This window comes from Microcebus murinus, chromosome 5, assembly GCF_040939455.1.
Source record: "Microcebus murinus isolate Inina chromosome 5, M.murinus_Inina_mat1.0, whole genome shotgun sequence".
NCBI classification, from domain to species: domain Eukaryota; kingdom Metazoa; phylum Chordata; class Mammalia; order Primates; family Cheirogaleidae; genus Microcebus; species Microcebus murinus.
This window is the reverse complement of record NC_134108.1, coordinates 104,780,088-104,803,816: the sequence shown is the minus strand read 5'-3', so window position 1 is coordinate 104,803,816 and position 23,729 is coordinate 104,780,088. Positions and strand designations below refer to the sequence as shown.

At 41.2% G+C, this 23,729-nt stretch overlaps 1 protein-coding gene across 3 annotated transcripts in view; it reads right to left on the bottom strand.

Moving 5' to 3' along the window:
• The window catches only part of KIF6 (kinesin family member 6), a 358,750-nt gene that overhangs the window by 157,061 nt on the left and 177,960 nt on the right, over positions 1-23,729 (bottom strand). For all 3 annotated transcript variants that reach the window (XM_076003384.1, XM_012778297.3, XM_076003385.1), the window contains 3 exons: positions 17,072-17,177; positions 15,680-15,818; positions 11,632-11,850 (listed from right to left, as the gene is read on the bottom strand). In XM_076003384.1, coding sequence (XP_075859499.1) covers positions 11,632-11,850; positions 15,680-15,818; positions 17,072-17,177 — 464 coding nt within the window. The remainder of the gene's footprint in view (positions 1-11,631; positions 11,851-15,679; positions 15,819-17,071; positions 17,178-23,729) is intronic.

Here is a 23,729-nt window from a genome sequence, read left to right as displayed (position 1 = left end):
AAAGAGCCTCTCCACTGTAGAGCAAAGCTAACATAATCAGTTAAACAGACCTTGATGAGCTCAGAGAGAATAATAGACTGCTAAATCCTGTCTATCTCCTTGTAGAACACTATCAAAAAACTATCTTGGGCCTTGGTGAGAAAAATCACAGGAAACATTAGGCAGAGCATCACTTTTCCATTATCTCATACATACCAAATGCTGTCTGGTCCTGCTTATGTTTACAGAACAAAGTAGGTCAAAGAAATTTACTGAGATCATAAAGGGCAAGAGAAATGCTGGAGCACATCACCCTAGTAGCTGCTAGACCTAATGGAATGGAAGGAAATGGAAAGTTAACCTACGGATCAGTAAATCAACCTTTTAGGTAGTTCTGGACCCGTAAGTATGGCAAGAAATTCATTTAATTTAGTACAGTCTAAGACTAGAACAGTACAGTAAGATGTACTAGAAAAGCACAGTAAAATGAAAGTTGGTACGTGTACATGTGGTCTGTGTGTGTGTGTGTGTGTGTATTGTGTGTCTGTGGTGTGTGTACATGAAAGCATGTACACAGCTGTGGTTGAAATGATTTAGAGTCAATCTGTGTTATCTGAGTCAAGTGATGAGCACTGCAGGCTAATGGTTTAAAGGCTCAATTTCCTTTTCTCGTGTCATATCAGTGGACTGTAAAATGCTGAGGTGACATATCTCACTGAGAGTTTTATTGTAATATGGGGGAAAACCACTGCACAACACAGGACTTGTAGTATGAAGTATTATACTACAGCCTTGTAAAAAGAATATGCCAGGCATTAGCTTGTGATCACTAATGTAAATTTCTACTGAAAGAAGAAGAAAGAGAGACCACGCATACATTCAGAGTCCAGATGGTGCCTGCACATCAATCAGATCACTGTTTGATAATGAGACCTGAAGAGTGAGATAACTGTTACATGGCACTTCTTGGAATGACCACTGTGTGACACCCACTGAACTCTTGTGGGTGAGATCATTCCTATGCTGCGAAATGTCACTCAAACCATTCACATGGTAAATGTTGAGCTTCTAGAGAAACAGAGCTCCTAAAAAGGGATATGTAAGCATTCCTCAAGGGCACAACTGGAGAAGGGAACTCCATTATCTGAAAACTCATAGTAGCCTGGAGTTGATTTTCATCATGCGGTGAAGATGGGAAAATGACAGTGTTAAATATTAATATCTCTTTGTTGCATCTGTTAACTTCACAGAATCATTTGGTATCATGCACAGAACCGAGTGAGGGAAGCTGCTAAGTCTGGCTGCCTAGAGAGGTTCATAAACACCCTTAGGCTATTCTGATTGCATGGAAGGTACTTCAGTGGAATAAAATTGTATGTATAATACTTATATTTTGGCTTGTCGGCCTGAGGGAACTGGGTTCAGGATATTTATGGGCATCTGAAAAACTTCTAATGGGACAGGCCACATTGATGAAACAGCTTAGTTATAAAACTTATTTCCAAAAATAACCATATACGAACGACTGGACTCTAGAAACAAACAAGATACAGAGTTTATCATGCCATGGTTTGCACCAGTCTTAGGCACTGACGATAAATATGGAGAATAAATAGCTGGATGCAGTAGTACCAGGAGAAGTCTACATGCAGCAAAAAAGCTTTCATAGGTAATACTGTAGGGAAGGTTCTCCTAACAGCGTTCTACAGAACATAAGCATCCTGTGAGAAGTTCACATGTATTCTGAGGCAAAAGTTTGAGAAATGCTATGTATTATAAAACCCCCATCTCCCTCCTGCTTTTAAAAACCTGAAATTCTTCCAGTCTAGCAAGAAACAGATGACAGAAAAAGAGTAGAAACCTGCAGTATTTGGTGCTAATATGACATCAACTCCACCTTACCCCCTCTCCATAAAAATAGCCCTGCAGAGGCCATGATGCTAATCAACCCACACAGATCTCCCTGGTCCTTTCCTGAGGCAATTCTTAAAGACTACCTACCAATCCCTTTAACAAGGCAATGTCACAAAAGCAAAGGACCAGGAGGAGGACTGTCAGATAAGATAGGATTCCCTGTTAAATCTGAATTCCAGGTAGTCCATGAATAATTTTTTAGTATAAGTATGTCCCAAATATTACACGGGACCCACTTACACTAAAAAATAAAACTAGTTGCTTCTCTGAAATTTAAATTTAACTGAGCGTCCTCTATTTTTGTTTGCTAAATCTGGTAGCCCCAGCCAAAGGACATGGCCCGTCCATCAGTGTCAGGACAACACTTAAGATGGCACACAATTCTATGAGGCCCAAGATGTTTGGGAAATGGATGGCTGTAGGATCTTCAAGAAATCTCTGCTTACCAAAATGAAGTACAATGACCAAAAGCTGAGAACTCAGCAGATTCACTGAAGCACAGCTTCAACTGATATCATATAACTAGAAATTAGGCCCCAGAAAGTGAGAAGACAGATGAGCTGGACACGCAGCCAGAGGGGTGAAACGGTATTTCTGCTCACGGCTGTCTGGCTGAGGGAGGTGAAGAGGCAGTGTTATGGGCGACGGAACACTTTTCAAACAATGACTGAGGTTCTAACCAAAAGACAAACTACACATGTGTATAGTACAGAAAGGCTTTTTGCTTCCCAGGTGGCCTTCTTGGCCACGTGAACTCCTTCCCTCTCAGGCACATGTAGTAAATGTTGATAACATAATCATAAACATGAAAGCCAGCTAAACCTAACTGTCATGGGGCAGAGTGGTGAATTATGGTTTGGGGTGTTAGAGCAACTGATGGATGTTTTGTAAAGATCATGTCTTCTTATGCTACAAAAAAAGTCAGAGTTCATCTATCATGTTTCCAAAATACATTCCCTACTGAACACACACTGACAGAAGCCATTTTCATCTTTGTTGGTATAAGTCCCAGAAAACCGTATTTGAAAGAGGAAGTGCTGATGGAATTCTCCAACTCCAGGGTGAAGGCAGGTGCTGTTGTTCAGGGTAATTATTATCCCTCATCACAGGATGAAGTCTGATTACATTATGGTCGGAGGGAAGTGACAGTTAACGTTAGATAGGACATTTAAGGATTCTCAGCTCTGTGCTTGACCCTAATGGAACAGACCAGAAAAAGAATCTCTTTGATCTAATTCTGTTTTTCTTGCTTTCAAGTCTATATGTTACCTCCAGGGGGCTCTGAGGAGGTCTCTGAATAGTGAAGCCATACCTAGGAACCATACAAGTTAGGAAATACAACACCAGTTTTATAAACACCTGGGTTAGGAATGACCCATATCTATGAAGCCACAAAACTATTGCCACAGATGCAAGAACAGCCCCTAAATCAGTGTCCCCATCTCTAGGAGAGCTGCTGCAGCTTCCGGAGCCAAAGTGAAGCAATTCCATCAAGAGATGAATGTGTAGGGTCATACTAACTGCCTCCCCAGCAATGTAGGGGAACATTCTACCTGAGAGAGGAAATTTCCAACACTCTCCCAAGCCTTTCCATGGGGTACCTTGGTCCTAACCTCCACAGGGCCCTGTGATTTCAATGGGAGTGGAACATTCTGGAAGCCGAATGATCTCCTCCACCCCCATTCTACCACATCATCCAGGAAGAGTTCATTTCAAAGAAAATTCTTAGAAGCATATCATTAAGAAACCAATAAGAGACTGAATCTGCTGCACTTACCAGGCCTGTACCCTCAAGGATAATCAATCTTACCATGACTTTTATCCTGTCATCTTTGGCCACCCACAAAATGCAAGCCCCTCCAGGCAACTGTCATCTCATACATTACTCTCTACTTCCTTGCCCCACCTCAACCTCATCCTTCCACTGCTAGCCTCCCTGAGAACCTGCCCCACCCTCCTGTCCGGAACCCTCATTCCATTGTAATTAAACTCCCTCATGTGCTCCATGTTTTCTGGGGTTCTCCTTCAACCTCTTCCCTTCACTGAAATCTTACTTTCCCCTCAAGGACACTGTCTCCTCTGAAAGTATGGCTTTTAAACTTCTCACAAACTGGTTTCTCTTCAGCTTTCTTTCTTGCTAAATACCATCCTATCCACACAAACCCCACAACCCAGCCAAACCCAGTGTTGGCCACATCACAAACCAGCCACGTTCCCACACCTCCACACCTTTGCTGGAGAAGTTCCTCAGGCCTCAGTGCCCCCTCCCTTCCTCCTCTCCCCATTCCTTTCTCCACACATAAATACCATTACTCTTTGAAAATGCTGTTTAACTGCCACTTCTACCAGACAGGTTTTCCTAAACCTATCCGGGAAGAGTTGACATCCCTCTTCCATGTCCCATGGAACCCTGCGTGCATATGCACCATAGGTGGCCTTCTAGATTGTGAGCCCCTTATCCCAGAAACTGGGGCTCATTTACCTTTTAATTTCTAACACCTTGCACAATGTCTGGTACCTAGCTTAAATTCAATGAATTTTTATTAAATGGATTAATAGGAGCCACCGGTCCTTCAGATAAGCATAGTCCTTTAAGCTTCCCAGAACTCCCACCGTAGAATACCTTATAGTCCCCACCTCATCTAGAATAGCATAGCATTTCATGTGTTCTGCAGAATAAACATATGATTTGGTAAAAGAATGTTTTATTTCCCAAGTCTGGGTAAGGCTGTGCATGTGAGAGGAAAAGAGAGAGAAAAAGAAAGAGAGAGAGAGGAAAATAAAAAGAGAGAGAGTGGGAGAGAGAGAAAGAAACAGAGAAAGAAAGAGGAAGACTGAGAGGGAGAGAAAGAGAGAGAGGGAGAGAGGGGGGAGAGCAAAAGAAAAAGAGGAGGAGAGAGAGAGAGGGATACAGGGGGGAGAGAGGGACATGGGGGAAGAGAGAGAGAAAGAAAGAGAGAGAGAAGGAGAGAGAGGAAGAGAGGGAGAGAAAGGGAGAGAGACCTTCTATTTCCTAACAGGGATTGTGCTCTTGGCATCCAAAGTTGGAATGCAGAACATATTTTTTTCATGGAAACAATGATAAAAATAGTGATTGAATTACACAATTCCTATATTTATTCAGCTTTATGGGCCATATTACTATACGGTTACATTATGGGCTTTAAAGTTATATAATTCAGCTACATTGGGGACTATACTAGTATCTTGGAAATGCTGGAAAACTTACTAGCTGTGGTGGATACTGTGCTCTGCTACCCAGATACCACTTCATGAATGAAGAACGCATTCCTCCAGCTGTGGGGAGCACGTTAGGGGAAAATGCTGTCAACCCTATTTGGGGATTTCTCAGCTGGCAGAACTGCCTCACCTAAAGCCATGCTCCCTACAGGGGCAGGCCCACATCCGATGACTGACGGTCATGAGGGTGGAAAAATCTTGCCACCTTGCTTCAACTCAGGGCAATTCTGAAAGAAAGGCCCGCTAACTCCAGAGCCCTCTGTAAGGCCAGCGGAGGCCTTTGTCAGCTGGCAATGCCGCAACGCAGCTCATCTTCTTCTTCCTCCAGGTCTGGCCCCTGTCCCCTCGCTTGCACAGGTGTTGGCCCCAGGCTCACTCTCTAATGCACAGCCAGCTCAGACTTTGCTCCCTGGGGACTCTGCCCTGCCTATGTGTGGGAAAACGCAATCTGAGCCCAAAATAATACGCTAAGTAGTCTTTGAATGTAATATTTAATGAAATGAAAATGATCTGTGTTCTGACTCAGCGTTTATGATCTTTTATCCTCAAGCCAAAAGATAGGGTTCCCATGCCCAGGACCACAGTTAACTTTTCTACCGCATACAAGTAAACCGCTTTGGGCAACTGGCCTTCCATCATCGTTGTGTTAGGGCGCCCCACCAGCCCTGGGTGGACTGTCCTCTTCCTAGCAGTTTTGGAAGGGAGGTTTGAAGGTATCCCTCGTATGTGAAGAATTCATTTGCTTGAGCAGGCAATACCCGACTTACTTTATGGAGATAGCTGAATATAAATATGGCCTTTCACCCCAAACTTCAGGATGAGGTGAGAAAGATGGGTATATTCCTCCTACAACGGGGTGGGCAGAGGGGGATGTTGGTCTGCATTCCACCTGTTTTCTCTTGGTGATTCCAGAACAACACTCATTTATGCTGATGAAAATAAACACACAGGTAAACAACACAAGTGACTCTTTTTCCCTTTCAAATTCATTCCGTCTGGCTATATCCCCCTTTCCACCCTCCCCTTCACTGTCACAGTCATTCCCCTGCTGGATGCCAGCGTCACGGCTTTCCTTTATATGTCCAACCCACCTGTCACCTCGGGCAATTTTAATGTCTGTAGGGAATAGGTACACATTTTGCCAAAATACAATACTTTCTGACTCTTTGGTACCTCTAGTTCTTTGGATCCTCCACAGGTTTAGAATCTGTGTTTTTCCTCCTGATCATGCCCTCTTTTCCCCAGAGAGTCTAGGACTGATGACTGACTGGACGATTGTTTTACAAGGATCTCCAACTAAGCAGGCCCTTTTGTTGAGCACTCCTTACACTGAAAGACAGCTGTACCTGCCTACCTATCTCCCCTGCTAGATTAAACACTTCTGAGGAACTTGAATATGGTGACTTAAAGTTGAAGACCTTATTGAGATCAAAAAGAGTACTGTTTTATATCTGTAATAGATATGGGTATGAGTCTTGGTTTTGGACCTGAAAGCAGAGATCTGTGCACTGGCTCACTCTGGCACGTGCCACCCCCTCCTCCTCCTCCCCAAGCCCTTTTCTCAGGTGTAAATTATACATTTCATCTAATCTATAGACCCTTCAAATAGGAAGGATGCAGAGATGCATTCCTCCGAGGCAGCACTTAGAATAGCCCTTGACTAGGGTTAGGGTGAGGGTCAGTGCCGTGTTCTGCAGAAGTGCTATTGGCCACACAGCTATAGAGAAGGCAATGGTCCATTTACTGACTGTTTCTTTAATTGCACTTACGGGGAAATGCAAAGATGAAAGCGTAGTGGGTTCTAAAAGGGAAGGTGAAAAGGATCATGAGAGATGTGAAAAGCAGAGGTTGGTGTTTGTGCCTGAGGCCTACAAGAAAGCAAGCTGGAAAGAGCCTTAGAAATAATGTGACCTTTACCCTTTCTCTATGGTTGTTTGTGAGCAAGTTTTGCCTCCATTGACTTCTCCTTGAGCTTTTCTTTTTAACTTAGTGGAAGATTGGGTACACTAAGCCTTTACAAGCAGTAGCTTTTGGTCTTGAGAGCACCCCTTGAACAACAGTAAAACAAACTCCAGGAACTGACTTAAGATTTGAAGCAGCATCCCATGGAAGCACCAGCTCCCCTGTTCTGCTGCCTGTGTCTACAGCTGCATCATTAGAATCTAAGTGCCAGGAGCACCTGGAAAGTGGGAAGAGAGCAAAGAAACAGTCTTCCTTTATCACATAAAGACCTGCTGTGGGCTCCCCCACACTTCCTCTTCATGCTCCTCTTCTCTTCTCTGCTCCCATTACACCTACACCGGCCTACTGTATTTCCTGAACCATTTACATAGTCTCTAGGAACCTCACCTCCAATATTCCCTAAAGGGTTGTTTGAAAAATACCTCCCCAGAGCACAGCTATCACCATAGCCCCTTCTGCTTTGCAGTTCCCTTATAACCAAATGAACAAAATTCCCTGGCTTGGCATTCAAGGATTTCCATAGCATACATGGCCCCATCTCTTCAATAGAGAAATGTAGGAAATTAAAACAATATGAAAGCATACAAAGTTAACAGGGGAACTTCCTATGTATTCCTCTTCTGCCTCTCCCTGAAGCAACCATCCTAGTGATTTCCCACTTATTTTTCTAGCCTTATTTCTTCGGGCTTCCTGTATGCCTCCAAGGTCCCAGCTAAACAAACATCTCTGTCAACTCTACATGATTTTCCTTGGCTCCCTTGTCCCCAAGCCTTTGCTCATATTATTCTTTTAAAAATTTTTGTTTTTTAAATTGTAAATCGACAGATTATAGTTGTATATATTTATGAGGTACAAAGTGATGTCATGATTTATGAAGACAATGTAAAATAATCAAATAAAGCTAATTAGCATATCCATTGCCTCAAGTACTTATTTTTCTTGTGGTGAGAACATTTGAAATTTCCTCTCTTATCAGTTTAAAAATGTACATTATTATCTATCATATCCACTATGCTGTGCAAGATATTGAGTAAAAGAAGTAAGAAATAAGAATGATGTTCACATGATTCTTATTAAAGTTCTCCCCTTCTCTGATTTCCCACAGCATTTCTTCCAGCTCCTGCAAAAGCACTTGTTACATTATTCTCTGCTTTTTGGGTATAAAACCAGCCTCTACTATATAAATGTAAGCTTCCCAAGCCAGAGACCATTTCTCAGTGCATCTTGGTACTGCCTGCAACATGCACCCTGGGTCCTTCCATGCACATCTGTGGGGATTCAACAAATTCTCAGGGATTGAAAGGGAAAAGAGGGGCTGGAGCCTCCAGGCTACAGCTTGGGCTTTCAATTCACCTTTTAAGAAGCCAGTGGCATCACCTGTGATAGATAGATGAGTTCCGTCAGCATCTCCAAGAGTTAAAGGATGTGGTGAGTCATCATGGCTTTTGGAATACTGACTGGTTTTCAGTCAGGTGACTATTTGGAACTCAGAGAACTCAAACAGAAAGAAGAAAGGGGGGAAAAAAAACCAACCTAACCTTAACACTCCTCCTATTTTAAAGAGAACAATATGACTCTTTTCAAACCGTGGAGCAGAACAATACCTCTCATTATTTGCACGAAACCAAAACAGACATCTAAGCTCCAAAACAGCAACCCGAAGCCCCTAACCCTCCTCTGCCTTGGCAGACTACTTGCACAGTGACCCTCCAGGGCTCTCTGGTGAACCAGGAATTTGGTGTCATTTTCTAATTTGAAGGGACTTACTTTCGGCATAAAGTGAAGGTGAGTGGAAGAAGGGGAGTGGGATCATGAGGGGAGACAGTTTCATCAAAGTCTCAGAGACAGTCAGATTCACTTGCTTTCTGAGTTAGAAACAGCCCCCGAGATGGTTAATAGAAACTGACAACACCTACGTAAGGCAGAAATACTTTCAAAACACTAAGCTTATTAACTTTTTGTATTTGGCTTAGTTTACACAAGCTTCTTGTATATAAAATAATGCAATAATAAAAGCCTAATCAATTCCTTGAATCTTAAATATTATAGTGAACTATCCCATTACCTGTTGTGCTGCATTGATTCACCCACAGCAATTTCCATCCTATTTGTAGTTTTGCCCAAAAATAAAATCAATCCCCCATCAGTCCCTGCCCCAAATGGTTAGATCATTATCAGTCTACTTGTGAGCCTGCTCCTATTTAAAGTTATTGCTAGAAATACATCCAAAGACAGTTAAAACAACTCAAAAATCCTTTCAAATATAAGGCTCTGCTCCAAAACTTTTACCTCATTTTGTACTTGGACTTTACAAACAATTTCCATTATTTTTTCAGTGATTTTCTATTCAAGTAAACTTAATTTATTCTCCAAACAAAACTATAGTCTGTCCCAATAACAGTATCAAGGGAGGAAAAGAGTTACTGAAAAAGCTGACTATAATTATAAGGGAGGAGAGAGATTATGAGATGCGGTAGGGAAGAAGAATTATGAGACGCGAGACGGTGTGGGCCAGAAGAAGCAGAAATAGAAGAGGTCTGGCATGCAAGAAGGGACTGGGCAGCGGTATCTGAGGCCATTGATGCACCTATATGTCTTTGGAACAGGCCAGCAAACGGGTCCCTCCATCAGGAGCCATGGGGTTCTACCGTGGGTACCGACTGTGACCTTTCATTTCAGCAGAGATGCCGACACTGTGTTCTCTACAGCAAACAATGCCAGCCAGGGGGACTGTGGGGCCAGGGAGGCACTCACTGTTCCTTATCTCCAAGAAGGGCCTCACCGGCCACCCAGAGACCTGCGAGCCAATCCTCATCCTCGCCCCCACAACCAGTCAGCCACTGAGCCTGGCCACTGGACCCTGTAAATGCTTCTGCTCCCCACCTCTCCCTCATCATCCCCATCCTTTGGCCTGGAGTACCGCAATGATCTCCTGACTGGTCATGCAGTCTTAGTGTCCTCTGCCAATCCCTTTGCGCCTGTCAATCAACCTGTCTCTCCAGCCTCTCACTCCTAGATGCCAGCCATACCTGGCTTTTTCACTTCCTGAAATGCTCCTTTCTACCACAAAGACCTGGAAAGCTCTTCAAGCCACTGATTCTCTTTGCTTGAGATATTCCTTCCAGCCACACTTCTGCCCTTACTCCTCTTTCTGAATCTTCCTGGGCTTAATAGAATTTAAAGTTCCTGGTATGTGCTACCTCAGCAATGCAGAGGTGTACTTTCACAATCAATTGTTCAGTGGCTCTCTTTTCTGTCGGTCTGTAAGTACTGTGAGGTCACAGGGTGTGTCTGTCCATCTATGTCTTCATCTGTAATATGGGAGTAAAACAAAAACTTACAGGATTAAGATTACATGAGTTAATTCAAGCAGAGAATTTAGAAAAGCACCCAGTGCTACAGGCTACACAAGTCATTAGCACCGTGCCTAGAACAAAGTGGGTGCTCAAGAAATATATGTCAAATGAACGATGAATGAATAAATGGATGCATAAACTAATGAATTTTTTCCAATCCAGAAGGCATCCTTTTTTTTCCCAACCAGATATTTTTATAATAGAGTATGGAAAAGCTGTATAGAAGACAATCACGGAGAGGAACCCTTGATTTTCACTGTTTACTGCCACCATGACAAATGATAAAAATAGCCATTTTGGGTTCCTGAGATTTTTGAATGCATTCTATAGTATTGCTGAAGAAATATTCAAAGCAAGAGATTTGGAATTAAGAGATAAATGAATATAATATCACAAACATATTTCCATGTTTCTCATCCTGTCTCTATTAACTAAAAAATGTGCTTATCAATGAGCGCCATATTAATTATTCTCAGGCTAAATCCTTCAGAAAACCATGCACGTCAGGTAGTTCATCCCAACAAATGTTTATATAGAAAATTTCAACTTATGTTGCCAAAAAGGGAAGCTCTTCACTCGTTTATTCTAGTACATCTAACACTTCAGATTTCTCGGTGTTTTCAAGGAAAAGGCATCAGTCTCATGACTGTACATCACACGCTGCTGGACTAACAGAAAGAGAAACATACACTAGAAATAGGAAAGGAACCTCTGAATTGGCCCAACCCTGTCAAATTATATTATCTGACAAAGTGTTGTTGATTTACTATCAGTCCTTTAAGGCTGTGATAATATTTTTAAGTGATTTTGCTGCAGATAGCTCATTTGGATTAAGAAATAAACATTGCGTCATCACATCCGTAATGTGACATCTGACCTTATTATTTCCCTCTTACACCAGACGGTAAGACAACAGTTTCTACTGCCTTTCTGTAAAGTTAACTTTTCTACTGTTGCCTTGACCCATCTATTTCTGCCTCTAAACTCTGTGAAAATTCATCCGTGGTTCTTCTCGGTTCAGTCATCAATTTGGGAAATGCACATTTAAGAGATTTGGTAGTTAAAAAAAATAATTCTAACAAATGAACTATTAGAGCCTTCATCCTTGCACATCTGAAACTGAAGTGTGCTACATGGAAATTCATTACAACGAGGGCTACTGGAAATTTAGGCAACTGACCTGTTTTTCTGTAGAGCAAGCTGGATCTGCACCCCGATGTGCTGAAGTCCTGGGCTTGTGTGGGAGCTGAGGACAGCAACAGTCTCTGACCTTCTTCTGGGTTCCCAGGTGGGAAGGGTGAGTTCTGGGAGTGTCTGAATTCACTTCTATCCATGCTGGATAAGTGGAGAGCATCCTGAGCTTTCTTCTTTTCCTTTTTTAGCATGTTGACCAGAATATCTGAAACTCGACTTAAGGATTTAATGACTCATTATAGATTATAGAAGTCAAAACACTGTCCTCCCAAATGCAATTGATATTCCCAATAATTGCTGATTATCACATGATAAAGAACAACTATAGGAAGACCTCAGCTTCCTGAAGCCCTATCTATAATTATTATGGACAATTTAGGAGGCTATCAGTCTTTCCATATGGCACCATTATATGAAAAATTATAAAACCCAAAGGTCTTTAAAATGTTCTGAGTTTAAACCAATTAATGTCTTAAAATTTTTATGAAAGGGTTTATAACAAGTAAAATGAACACTGAGCAGTAGTAGGCAATGGAGCTACGTATGCATCTGTGAGTAAATACGTCTTTTACCTGGGAAGATCGCACATCTGCTCAGGCGGCAGCAGGAGGAGAGGGAGGACAGTGAGACCCAGCTGGCGGATCGGCCAGCTCAAGCCTGGTGGCCAGTGTGGTGACAGATGTGACAACTATTCTTGACCAAGTAATATGGGATTCACTTGACCTCCGTCTTCCTCCTCAGCTTTAATTCCCACTTGGTGATTTCTGGAAGCATAATCAGCTTTTCTCTCACAATCTCTGATGTGGCTTCCATTTCTTGCCTCAAAAACCAACCAGCTAACCAACCAAGCACTTACCAAAGATGTTCACAACTTCTTAGTGTCTAAGCATTAGCGCTGCCCAGAGCCCCCACGCCTGCTTGCATGGAACTGATTGCTGGTGGCGTCATACATTTCCACTGGTCCATGGACCGTAATGGCAATAGCCATTCATTTACTCACTCAGTGATATTTGCTGGAGCTTGCACTACGCGCCAGGCACTATTCTAGGCATTGGCACAGAGCAATGAGAAAGCAGACTGGTTTCCTGCTCTCGTGAAGCAGATGTCCTGCCGGGGAAAGGCAGATCTCACACATGCACGCATGCACACACACACTTAACACTAGACAGTAACAGTGCCAGATAGCTATTTTTAAAAGGAGTGACCATATGGCTATTCTACACTAGGCCTTTCTAAGAGTGACTTTCTAAGAGGCCTTTCTAAGACTGACCTTTCAGCTGAGAGCCGAATGACAAGAAAAGCCAGCCAGAGGAAGAGCATCTAAGCAGAGGAAATGGCTAAATCCCGAAAGAGAAATGGGCCTGGCAGTGGTTCTTAATGCTGCAGTCTTGTGACCCTACATCCTACAATGCACAGGACAGTCCCCACAGCAAAGAACTGTCCAGCCCCAAATGTCAATGGTGCTAAGGGCTGAGGAACCCTGTGTTAGAAAACAACTAAGTGTGACTGAGCATGACATTTACATGGGACGAGGGGTAAGAAATGAGGCCAGAGGGTGAGAAGGGGCCTGAACATGGAGGGCCTCGAAAACTAGAGCAAGGAGTTTGGATTTTATTCTAGGTATCATGAGATGGCCCTCAAAGATTTCAGTCAAATGACATGTTCTGATTTACATTTCATAAAGATCATAGTACAAACCTTTCTTCTTTGCTGCTGTCCTTCTTCTCACCTTTCCTCTGTCTTCTTCCCTCCCCGTTTCCATCTAAGGGGATGGCTTTGTGCCAAGCACCATGCTAGATATTGAATCACCCTGTTGTATGTTTTGTGAAATGGGGTCTGAACTTTATTCAAACTGACGATGTCACTCAAATGACACATTTTCACCCCCTGTCCAAGAAGGTTCAATGTTGGTTCAAGGTTCAAGGTTAGTTGGTTCAACTAAAATAGTCATTTTAGTTGCATTACTATCTTTTGTTAAGCTCAAGTATAATCTTTTTTCTTTTCTTTTTTTTGCTGCAAGCTGTATCTTTCCCATTCTTCCTGTCACAGGGTTAGCCTTCTGGGTTCTATAAAGAAAGATATAAAAATATTCTCCAACCTAACTCTGTGTAACTATAAAATTTCAGGAGCCTCTCTTGGTTATTAGCATAAGCTTTGAGATGATTAAATCTCAACTGCTGTTTTTCCTTCTTCCGGGTTTACTCATTGTCTACATAGGGATAGCTTCCATTATAGAACACTCTGTGGTGCTCAGAGCACTTCCTGGTTTTGCTCAGCATGGTGAGCTTGGAAGGGTGGGTTTCATACTCCCACTCCTGAAGAGCAGAAAACAGCTTCATCGAGTAGTTACAGAGCTAACAGATGAAGAGCTAGGATTGCAATGCAGGTAGGAATTTAAGTTCAGTATTCTTTCCACTATGATGCTTACACACCATCAATTTGAATCTGAGTCTCAGAAGGAGGGTCCCTGTTTGAATTATTCAGCCAGTAGAGAATCTAGCGTAGCCCCACATGAACAGCAGCGTCTGGATTCACCACAGAGAAGGAGGGAGGTGACCCATGTCTCTCTTTCACTCTTTTAAAAATAAACATATTAGACAAGCCAAGACTGTCTCTCTCTGTCATATCTCATTTCATTCCTCCATATGAATGCACAGACATTCATAAGCCCAGAAAGGGATTAAGAAGTTGGTAGGAGTATTTAGGGGAGAAGATCCTAGACTAAGATCAAGGCCAGGAAAAGAAGCAGAGCTCAGACTGGGGCTGGGGCCAGGACTGAGGTCCAGGCTGAGACCATCCCTAGAGATGGACAGATTAAGAGGAAGGAAAAGGAATGCAAGGGTGACATTTGTGGGCAGCACTCACAGACAAGGGCTGTGTGAGCGTGATTCACAGTTGCCCCCCCACTGTTACTGGTCAGATAACAAAGCAGCTAGTACTCACTTGGGTCTGGCACCCAGGCTCTGCTAAGCATCAACTAAAATTAGACTAAAGTTAATTAGGCAGCACGCCTATCTCTTATTTGGTTTGTTTCTACTTCTTTAGTACTGGATTTCCTTTCTTTAGACTATTTTTATGCATTTTTCACAACAGCTAAAGCAAAGTGTCCTAATTTAAAAAATTTAACAGAAACATCTGCTTAGAAAGAACTGACCGAAATGATTTCTTGTGCGAGTTCAAATTCTGCAAGTGTAATGCAAATGTCAAATCTTTTACAAGAAGCTTGAAAGATAAAATGAGAAATAATACTGAAGAAATACTGGGGAGTCCCGAGGTCTAACCAACCCAACAGGGGCTCTTTAGAAGTAACCACACAGTCTGCAACTGGAGGCAGTACACACACCCGTGGGCTGCTACCACTTTCAGCACCCAAAATACACTGCGTCTTGGAGCCAGCAAGAATTCTATCTTGAACACTCATCTATACTCACTTCCAAATTTGGGAACATTTGTAAGTGGAACCCAAAGCAGCAGATCTGGCTTTTAAATAAAAAGTTACGTTTAAATCAATCTCTGCTCTTCTTAAGCTAAATACCATTTGTCATTTTTTCAGCCATCATTTGAGTTTCACCCACACACCAGCCACAAATTCCGGGCCATGGTGAGGCTGTGGTCAGCCCGGTGTCCGGTCAGCTAGCTAAAGATAACCAGCTAACGTACTGGCTCAGGACTGAAACAGAAAGAGCACCGCAGAGTAGGCAAAAAATATATATATATTTAAAAAATTTTAATGTTAAGAGATGGTATTAAAAAAGCCCATGTTTTTCAATAAACTGAAATGTTCTCTGCAAGAGTAACTCTATCAGGCTCAAAACAAGTAAAATTTTTTTCTTTTATAGCAATTCTGGTTTTCACTGGTTGCTACATTTTGTTTGCTGAAGGGACCTTTTCCTTCTCCATGGAAAGCAGCACTATGAAATTAGAAGCAGGGTGGGGGGAGCTCAGTGATGTGCCTGGGGGAACACACCCACCTGTTTACACTCCCCCTGTCAAGCCAGTACAGGGAAAGCTTCTCGTCCTTTCAGAAAGGATACTGATTTCATTGTCTCTCTGCTTTAGAATATCTCGTAGCTTTTTATACTCTTCCTCTTTTAATGGTTCTTGGCAGTCTTGATCTTTGCTTTCAGAGGAGACCGTATCATTTCCAAGGATCTTCTTGTCATTCAATAGTTTCTGTAGGATGAAATAAGAGCTTATAGTGCCTATACCTCTATTCCAAATTTCTTTGTTTCTTTGATTCTTTTTCCTTTAACAATTCCCTGCATGCATCAGGCATGCATAACCTTTTCTGCCTCCCTGTCTTCAAAATGCAGTAGCTTTTATTTACCTGACATGTCCTCTCCCCTCCACCTGCCTTCTTCCCCCTTCTCCTTCCTCATTCCTCTCTCCCTTATCTTATCTCTCTTTCCCTAAATTGGGAAATTCCTACTCAACCACTCTCTCCTCTTGGTCTCCTTTCCCTTTCTCCATACACCATACCACTTAATTCACATTTTTATTGCCGCATTTATCATGTATTATAATTATTCTTTACATGTCTGTGTCTGTCTTCTCCATGACTCACTTATCCTACCTTGCCCTATCTAGGTCTGGCCCATGGTAACTCACAATGAATGTTTATTATCTTAATAAAAATATGCAAATATAGAAGTGAGATAAGGAAAAGTTGATGCTATTCCCACTCTCTCATCATGAAGGGTAAAACCTAAGGCAGAGGCCAGGCGCGGTGGCTCACACTTGTAATCCTAGCACTCTGGGAGGCGGAGGCGGGCGGATTGCTCGAGGTCAGGAGTTCAAAACCAGCTCGAGCAAGAGCGAGACCCTGTCTCTAATATAAATAGAAAGAAATTAATTGGCCAACTAATATATATATATATATAGAAAAAATTAGCTGGGCATGGTGGTGTGTGCCTGTAGTCCCAGCTACTCGGGAGGCTGAGGCAGCAGGATTGCTTGAGCCCAGGAGTTTGAGGTTGCTGTGAGCTAGGCTGACGCCACAGCACTCACTCTAGCCTGGGCAACAAAACAAGACTCTGTCTCAAAAAACAAACAAACAAACAAAAACCTAAGGCAGAGAAAAACTGAGGGATTACATGAATAAATCAAAACTGCTAAAAAAAATACTGGACATCATTCTCCTGATATAGCGTGGAAATAAATGGTTCTTTGCATATGGAACTATACTGTGTCAAAGGTAGAGATTCCTGGCAAAAGGGGTCCATGGTCTGAGCATTTTTATTGGCACGTAAGATATGACCTCTGAAGAAACTCAATGACAATCACACCACTGGTTTGAAGATCGTACCATTTTCTGAACCTGTGATGCTGGGTCCTAACTTTTCAGGGGTTGGCCAACTAGAAAAGCTTTTATTACAGCTTGAACATGGCAGAAAATGGCTTCTACTAGAGGAAACATTTAAATTTACCTTTAAATGATGAAAACAGTGATGAATTTTACGCATATCGGCGCCAACCTCTAGTCTACTCTCTGGATCCTGGTCTTCTAAAAAGGATGTTATTAACTTTTCCAGCCTAAAAATACATAATGTATGAGAAACAACTGTCAGCTAGAAACTTTAGAAATTCTGATGGCATTACCTGGTTGGTTAACATGTCAAAGTACAGGATATTTTTCCTGTCTCTTTACAGATCTATAATTATCTGATTCGACTTTAAAAATTAAGGGGAAAGAAACAGATTGACAAAGCAGAATTTGTAATGATGCAATTATTTGACTAATTTCCAATGAATTTTCATATGCAGTGCTCAATATACGAATCGTTTGATTTCTACAATCCATCCATTCCAGCCAAGCTGAATTTTTATACCCTTGTATCTGGCTGCCATATTGCTAGAGAAAGAAATGAAAAATAATTTTTTAAATTAGCTTCATTAAAAATTCATGCTACTTAGCCTCAGTGGGCACCTTGATGGTGCTCCACTATCTTTTTAATCATTTCAGATCGACTTTTATTTTTCACAGTGGCTATTCCAAATCTTCCTAGAAGCTCGCAGCCTGCCACTACCCTTTCGCTCCCTGTTGACAAAGTTGCCTCTCACCAGACTGAGAAGGTCAAGAGGACTTCTTTGGTTTCCTTCTCCTTCACCTCAAACTGTCTCTGCCTCAGCACTCAGGCCCTTCTCCTGCTTTTATGTATTTTGGATAACATCCATCCTTCCTCTCAAGGCCAACCTCTCCCCTGGGCTCACTTTCTGCTTCTTCTAGGGCTTACCTGCCTTCTATACTGACTCTTTCCTCTCTGCTTACCATGATTTTCGTGGTTTTTTTCTATTCTAAAACAAAACAAAGATAGAAAACAAAACAACCTCCCTTTGGAGGGACCATCCAACTACTCTATTCCGAACTACTAGTTTAGTTTGTAACATCCTGTGCCCCCACTGCATTCTGGAGTCTTGTGCACACACCTTAGCTCCCTAGTACTTTGCAAGTTTCAGGAGGCAATTCTTGGCTCTCATTCGTCTTTGTGCCCCCCCCCCAACCCATATTAGGTTCTCAATATAAACATTAATATATTAATTAATTAATTAATCAATTAATTCCAGTTGCCATGGAAATTATTCTCCTCTATCTTGAGATGGAACTCTTAATAAGCAAGATGTAAGGATGGCAACCAGTATCTAAGATGCTATGTACCTAATGCAGTAGCAGCACATCATATCATGAAAATACTTGCATACTTTCAGCATCTTTTAAAACTGTACTTTTAAAACAGTACTTTTAAAACTGTACACATCTGCCTTCCACTGTTAATATCAACCCACTCAGATAACATGCAATGATTTCTATCACAAAGCAGCCTTGGATTTCATTCTTATCTCTTCCTGTCATCTGTGACACGTGACAGCTAATGTTTACACGTGTGAGACAATTTGTATTGTAATTTTTAAGGAGTTTCTTCAGGTGGATGTATACTTGTCATTTGCATTATTTGCTGATGGATGTTGTGTTTCCTTGTGCAACAGAGCTTCAAATCACCAGATACACAGAAGGACTTATTTCTGATAGAGATTTTTACACATTTGTATAAAATATTATAAAAATACATGTTTCTGAACAAAGTTCCAAACAATACATATGCAAATAAATTACCAATGTCACGCCTTGAATAAACCTCATTGGCTACAATCCTGCCACTGCCCTAAGCTAAGATGTGAATACATTAAACAGTAAAAACTCTCCCCACTCTCCTGAGACCACTCCCATTTTCTTTACTCTTGCTACTAAGAGTAAACTCTGGTAATCCACTGTTAACAGTCAAAATAGGTTCTTCTAGTTCTTAATGAAGCACATACCTATATGTTCATTTATATATATATTTTGTCTTTACAAAAATGAAATCACACTCTGAATAGTATTCTACACTATTACTTTTCTAAAGAATTTACCACAGATAATCTTCCACATCAGTATATATTCAGTACAGCTGTTTCACTTCTAATGGCTATATAATATTCCAAAGTATAGATATCCTGTTCCTCTCATCATGGACACTGAGGTGGCATTCACAGTTGTTACTTTCCTCTGTGACCCCTGAGGAGGCCTGGATCTACAATACTTACTAAGGTTTCAAAAAAAATAGTAATGTTTATTCACTTGTCTTTTCCCTGAATACTTAGCAGAAATTTTGAAAATCACCATGAGTTCTAGGATACACCTATTCTTTGGAGCAAAAGCACTTTGTGGTATCCAGCGTCTGTAAAATTTCTAACTGATGATGTTGGGATGGAAGTAATGGTGAATCCTTCCTTCTTGCTTTCCCTTTAGAAAATAACTTCTGTAGAATTTGATCATAAAGTACGTATTGTAGGAAACCTTCTCTGATGGAAGGCTGAAGTAGTGTCACCAGAAAGCATTGTAAGATACAAGCCCACTGATTAGCTGAGTGACCACTTGCAGACACTTCAAGCCCTTCAAAAATGGGCTTTGGCTAGTCCATCAAGGTTCTTGTCCCACCCAGTAATGGTATAGGGTACAAGGAGGACCAGGGACATGATCCAAGGAAATGGCAAGAACTTCTGCCTAAGTAAAAGAATAGGATTGCTTTACCCTTTCTGTGACTTATATTAGTCTGGCATGTAACTAAGAAGGAAAGATCAGGCCTTCTGACATGCAGTTTTGCTCTCGGCACTTGAGAACAGGGAGATAAGAAAAATGCCTGGTCTTCCCTTCATCCATTTGATTTATTGTTGGATTTGTTTTCTTATCAAGAAAGAACTCGGTCTAATAATTAAAATGCAGAAAAAGTGCTTAATTTAGATGTTTTTGATGTACTCCTCTAGTACTCAAGAGTGAACGAATAACCCCAAATTCCTCACATTTTCCTATCTCCCAAAATAGTTCCCAAGTTCATACCTAGTCCCTTGCTCCCACTGAGGGGTCTCCTAGCTGCCAAAAACCCTGTTGGACAGTGGAGAGCTGTTTACAGAAGGAGTCAAAGTGAGTACAAGAGGTCATGTGAGTACAATAATGTCTATTCTTTAGGAAAAGCCCAAGTGAAAAAAAAAAAACACTTCAGTCACTAGGAGAAAAGAAGGAAGAAAAAAGAATCCTAGGGGAAAGGGAAAAATAAAAGTGTTCAGTTCTAGCCCACATGGACAAGAAACACAGATCATCTAAGTGTCTGAACACACGACCTGGCTGATGGTGGGTGAATGTTAGATGTTTTGTGACTATACGTATCTCCACCAAGTTGACTGCTAATGAGATATCTCTGACAGCCTGTGGCCTAGTTCAGTAACTCCATCATATTATACATTTTTATAACTGGCCACATAAGGAGAATTGATCATATTTCCTAAAATGTGCTTTACCCTCTTGAGACCACTGTACTCCCCTTATATTCCTTGCCAAGAAAGGAAACTTATGTTTAACAGCATGAGTAAAAAGACACAGCAAGCTTGTTATCATTAACAGTAGCTAATAGGAATGAGCATGCACTCAATGTTAGATACATTTCTATGTCATTTGCACACATCATTTCCTTAATTATTACAGCAAGCCTATGAGATAAGCACTATTATTATATTCATATCATACATAGGAGAAGAAATCGAAGTACAGAGAGATTAAATATCTTGCCCAAGGTCACACAGCAAGCAAATGGCAGAGCTGGGATTCAAACTCAGGTAGGCTGATTTTACAATCCAAGTTTTGAAGCACTATGCTCACCTACTATAGCAAAATTGCTAAACTTAATTGCATAACTGTGCTGGGCAATGTACTTCTAAAAGGAAAAATCCAGACTTACAAGAATTCTTTGAGGAGGCAAATACGTGGATGAACAAACAGGAAATAACTGGGCAGCAGTTGCTTAGATCTTAACAAGGTTATCGACCACCATGACTTGTAAAACCAAAGAAGTTGGAAAAGAATGAGAACGGTCCGTATTAGAAGATTAGTTAAATAAATCATGGGCATAGTTATACATACAATTAAGCAGGCATTTAAAATGATGGTGAAGTAGTATACTTATTGACATTAAAAATACCCATGATACATGTGGATAGGTTAACAAAGAATTCATTTGCAGGAGTTCTGCAAGTACTCAGCAACACACATACGAAGACAGAAAACAGGAGACAATAAAGAAAGAAAAGAAGGAAGGAAGTGGTGGAGGGTAGCAGATTAGCAATCCTGAAACTTTTGGCCAGCAAGCAATTATCTAAAGACTCAATAACTTTTATCATCTCCCTGTGAAAAGAAAGACTAGGAATCCAAGTTAAACTTACTATTCTGTAATATTTTTATGATTATGTTACCTTTAACTGCTTATTAAAACAAGTCCATCATTTATATATAGAGTGTGATTAAGATATTCTCAATATTCTCAGATAAACTTTGTAAAAAAATTTTATGAACATGTTCCTATCAGCATAAGCTTCTAGAAATGAGCTAGAAACTGTATCGCTATGGTATTAGTTGTGGCAAAGTTGGGAGAAAAGAGGAATGGGGCATTAGTCCGAAAAATCAAACCTAACCTGGGGTGTAGAAATCCTGGCTGGCTCCAAACAATTGGGTCAAAATAGGAAGTATACCCCAAGGAGTGGGAGGGGGGCCTGGCTCTGTAATCTGAGCAAAGACAACAGAAGTATGGGGTAGGACTGTATTAGTCCAGGGAATTTACTAAAAACAAGATTAGGGAGGTACAAGGCAATGGGACCTCATCCCCTGATACCTGGAAAGAGTGAGCTGGATAAAAAATACTTCAGTTGGTGGGTCGGGCCTGCTCTGCAGTGGGACCACGGAAGTGCCTGGTATTTCGGAGCTGACGATTCTTAGCTCACCTATGTCCTCACTGGTTTTCAAAGAGGAGTAGACAGTTCATTCCAGGAATGAACTAGGAAGGAGTTCTGATTTAACAAACCTAAGCGGTACTAATTGGACCAAAAAGTCTCAAAACTCTGCCTGACCACTACCAATGGTTTTGCCAGTAAAGATGGCTCCGTTAAGTGTGGGTTGCCTCCTACAGGGTTAGGCAGGAGGATGCTCACAAACTGTTGTTACATCTTACGCGAGCAAAGATCTGTAAAAGAACTGGGAAAAAGTGACAATGACATAAAAGGAAACTTGGTAACAATAATCCTCAAGGAATATGATAACTAAATAGGAAGAATGAGAGAATAGTCGCACAATTTTAAAAAGTCGATCATGGTGGGATTAAAAAGTGTGGCTAAACGATGGGGTGGAATGATTTTAACTAATTCACCAGTCTCTGTGGGTCACAACTTTCTCATCTGTAAAATGTGTGCAATAATACCACCTCTAAACTATAAGCGCTGTGAAATAAGATAATGCAAGAAACAAAGAGAGGATATTGCCTGGCCTGTGAATGCCCTGCTAGTCAAAATGTGAACACTGGGCCCACCTCATAGGCATCACCCAGGAGCCTTTCGGAAATGTAGAATCTCAGGCTCCATCCCAGACCTACTGAAGCAGAGTGTGCATTTAACAATACCCCCAGGTGATCTGTATCACACTAACATGGAAGATGCATTGTAACAAGGCAACTAGCTATTTCAATGTTGACATGAGAAGATATACACGTCTTTTCAGCTCCAAAAACCAAACAAATAAGTAATCTGAAATGTTAAATGAAAGAAGAACTAACATCCCTTGATGGTCAACTATGTCCTGGGCACCATGCTAGTGACTTTGCACCTGTTTTCTTATTAAGGTGGGAAAAGAACTGTAGGGACTCTCACAGTCAGTTTTCTTTATTATTGCCTTCTTCTAATTATTTTATTACTGTCATTGAACATCCATTCACAAAAGTCAGGCACTTTTACATGTATTTTGTTATTCATCTGTACCACAGCCTATAAATTATTATCCTTTTTTCATAGATGATGACAGGAAAGCTCAGAGGAGTTAAGTAGCTTGCATATTGTCATGAAGGTAGGAAACTGAAATGCTGAGATTTGAAAACAAATCTTTTGAATCAGGAACTCCACTCTTTCCATAGGCTCTCAATCAACTCAGAAAAGCGTTTTCCACTTGTCATACTCCATGGCATACTATATTTGTAATTTCAATTCAGAACTTTCCTGTGGACTTTTTTTTTTGTTTTTTTAGGCATATTATGGGGGTACAGATTTTAAGGACTTTTCTTTTAACGAGCAAACAGGAGAGATGCGAACAACATGGTTAATGAGATGATCAAATAAACTTTGTGTCTGGCATCTCAAAGAAAAGAGTTTTAACAGGCTGCAGCAGTGGGTGCTTTTGCAACCCAGGGGTGGGGGAAGAAAGAAGACCTTATTTTGACTTTGCAAACATGATGGGCTTCTTCTATGGGATGTGACCCTTTAAAACACACAGTGTTGAGATAGCATGTAACTCGCAAAAGTTCAGATAAGAACAATAAATTCACAATTATGATTAACTATAATCCACAGGACATGAAAAACTGTCCTGAGACAGTTGGCTGGGATTGTGCCAACATGACCATGACCATAAAAAAACTACACAAATATTTCTGGGGTCATTAGTTTCATGTTTGTTTTTTGTTAGATTCTGCTGAAAGGACCATTCCCAATTGGCTCAAATGTAGTTACTTTTAAGAG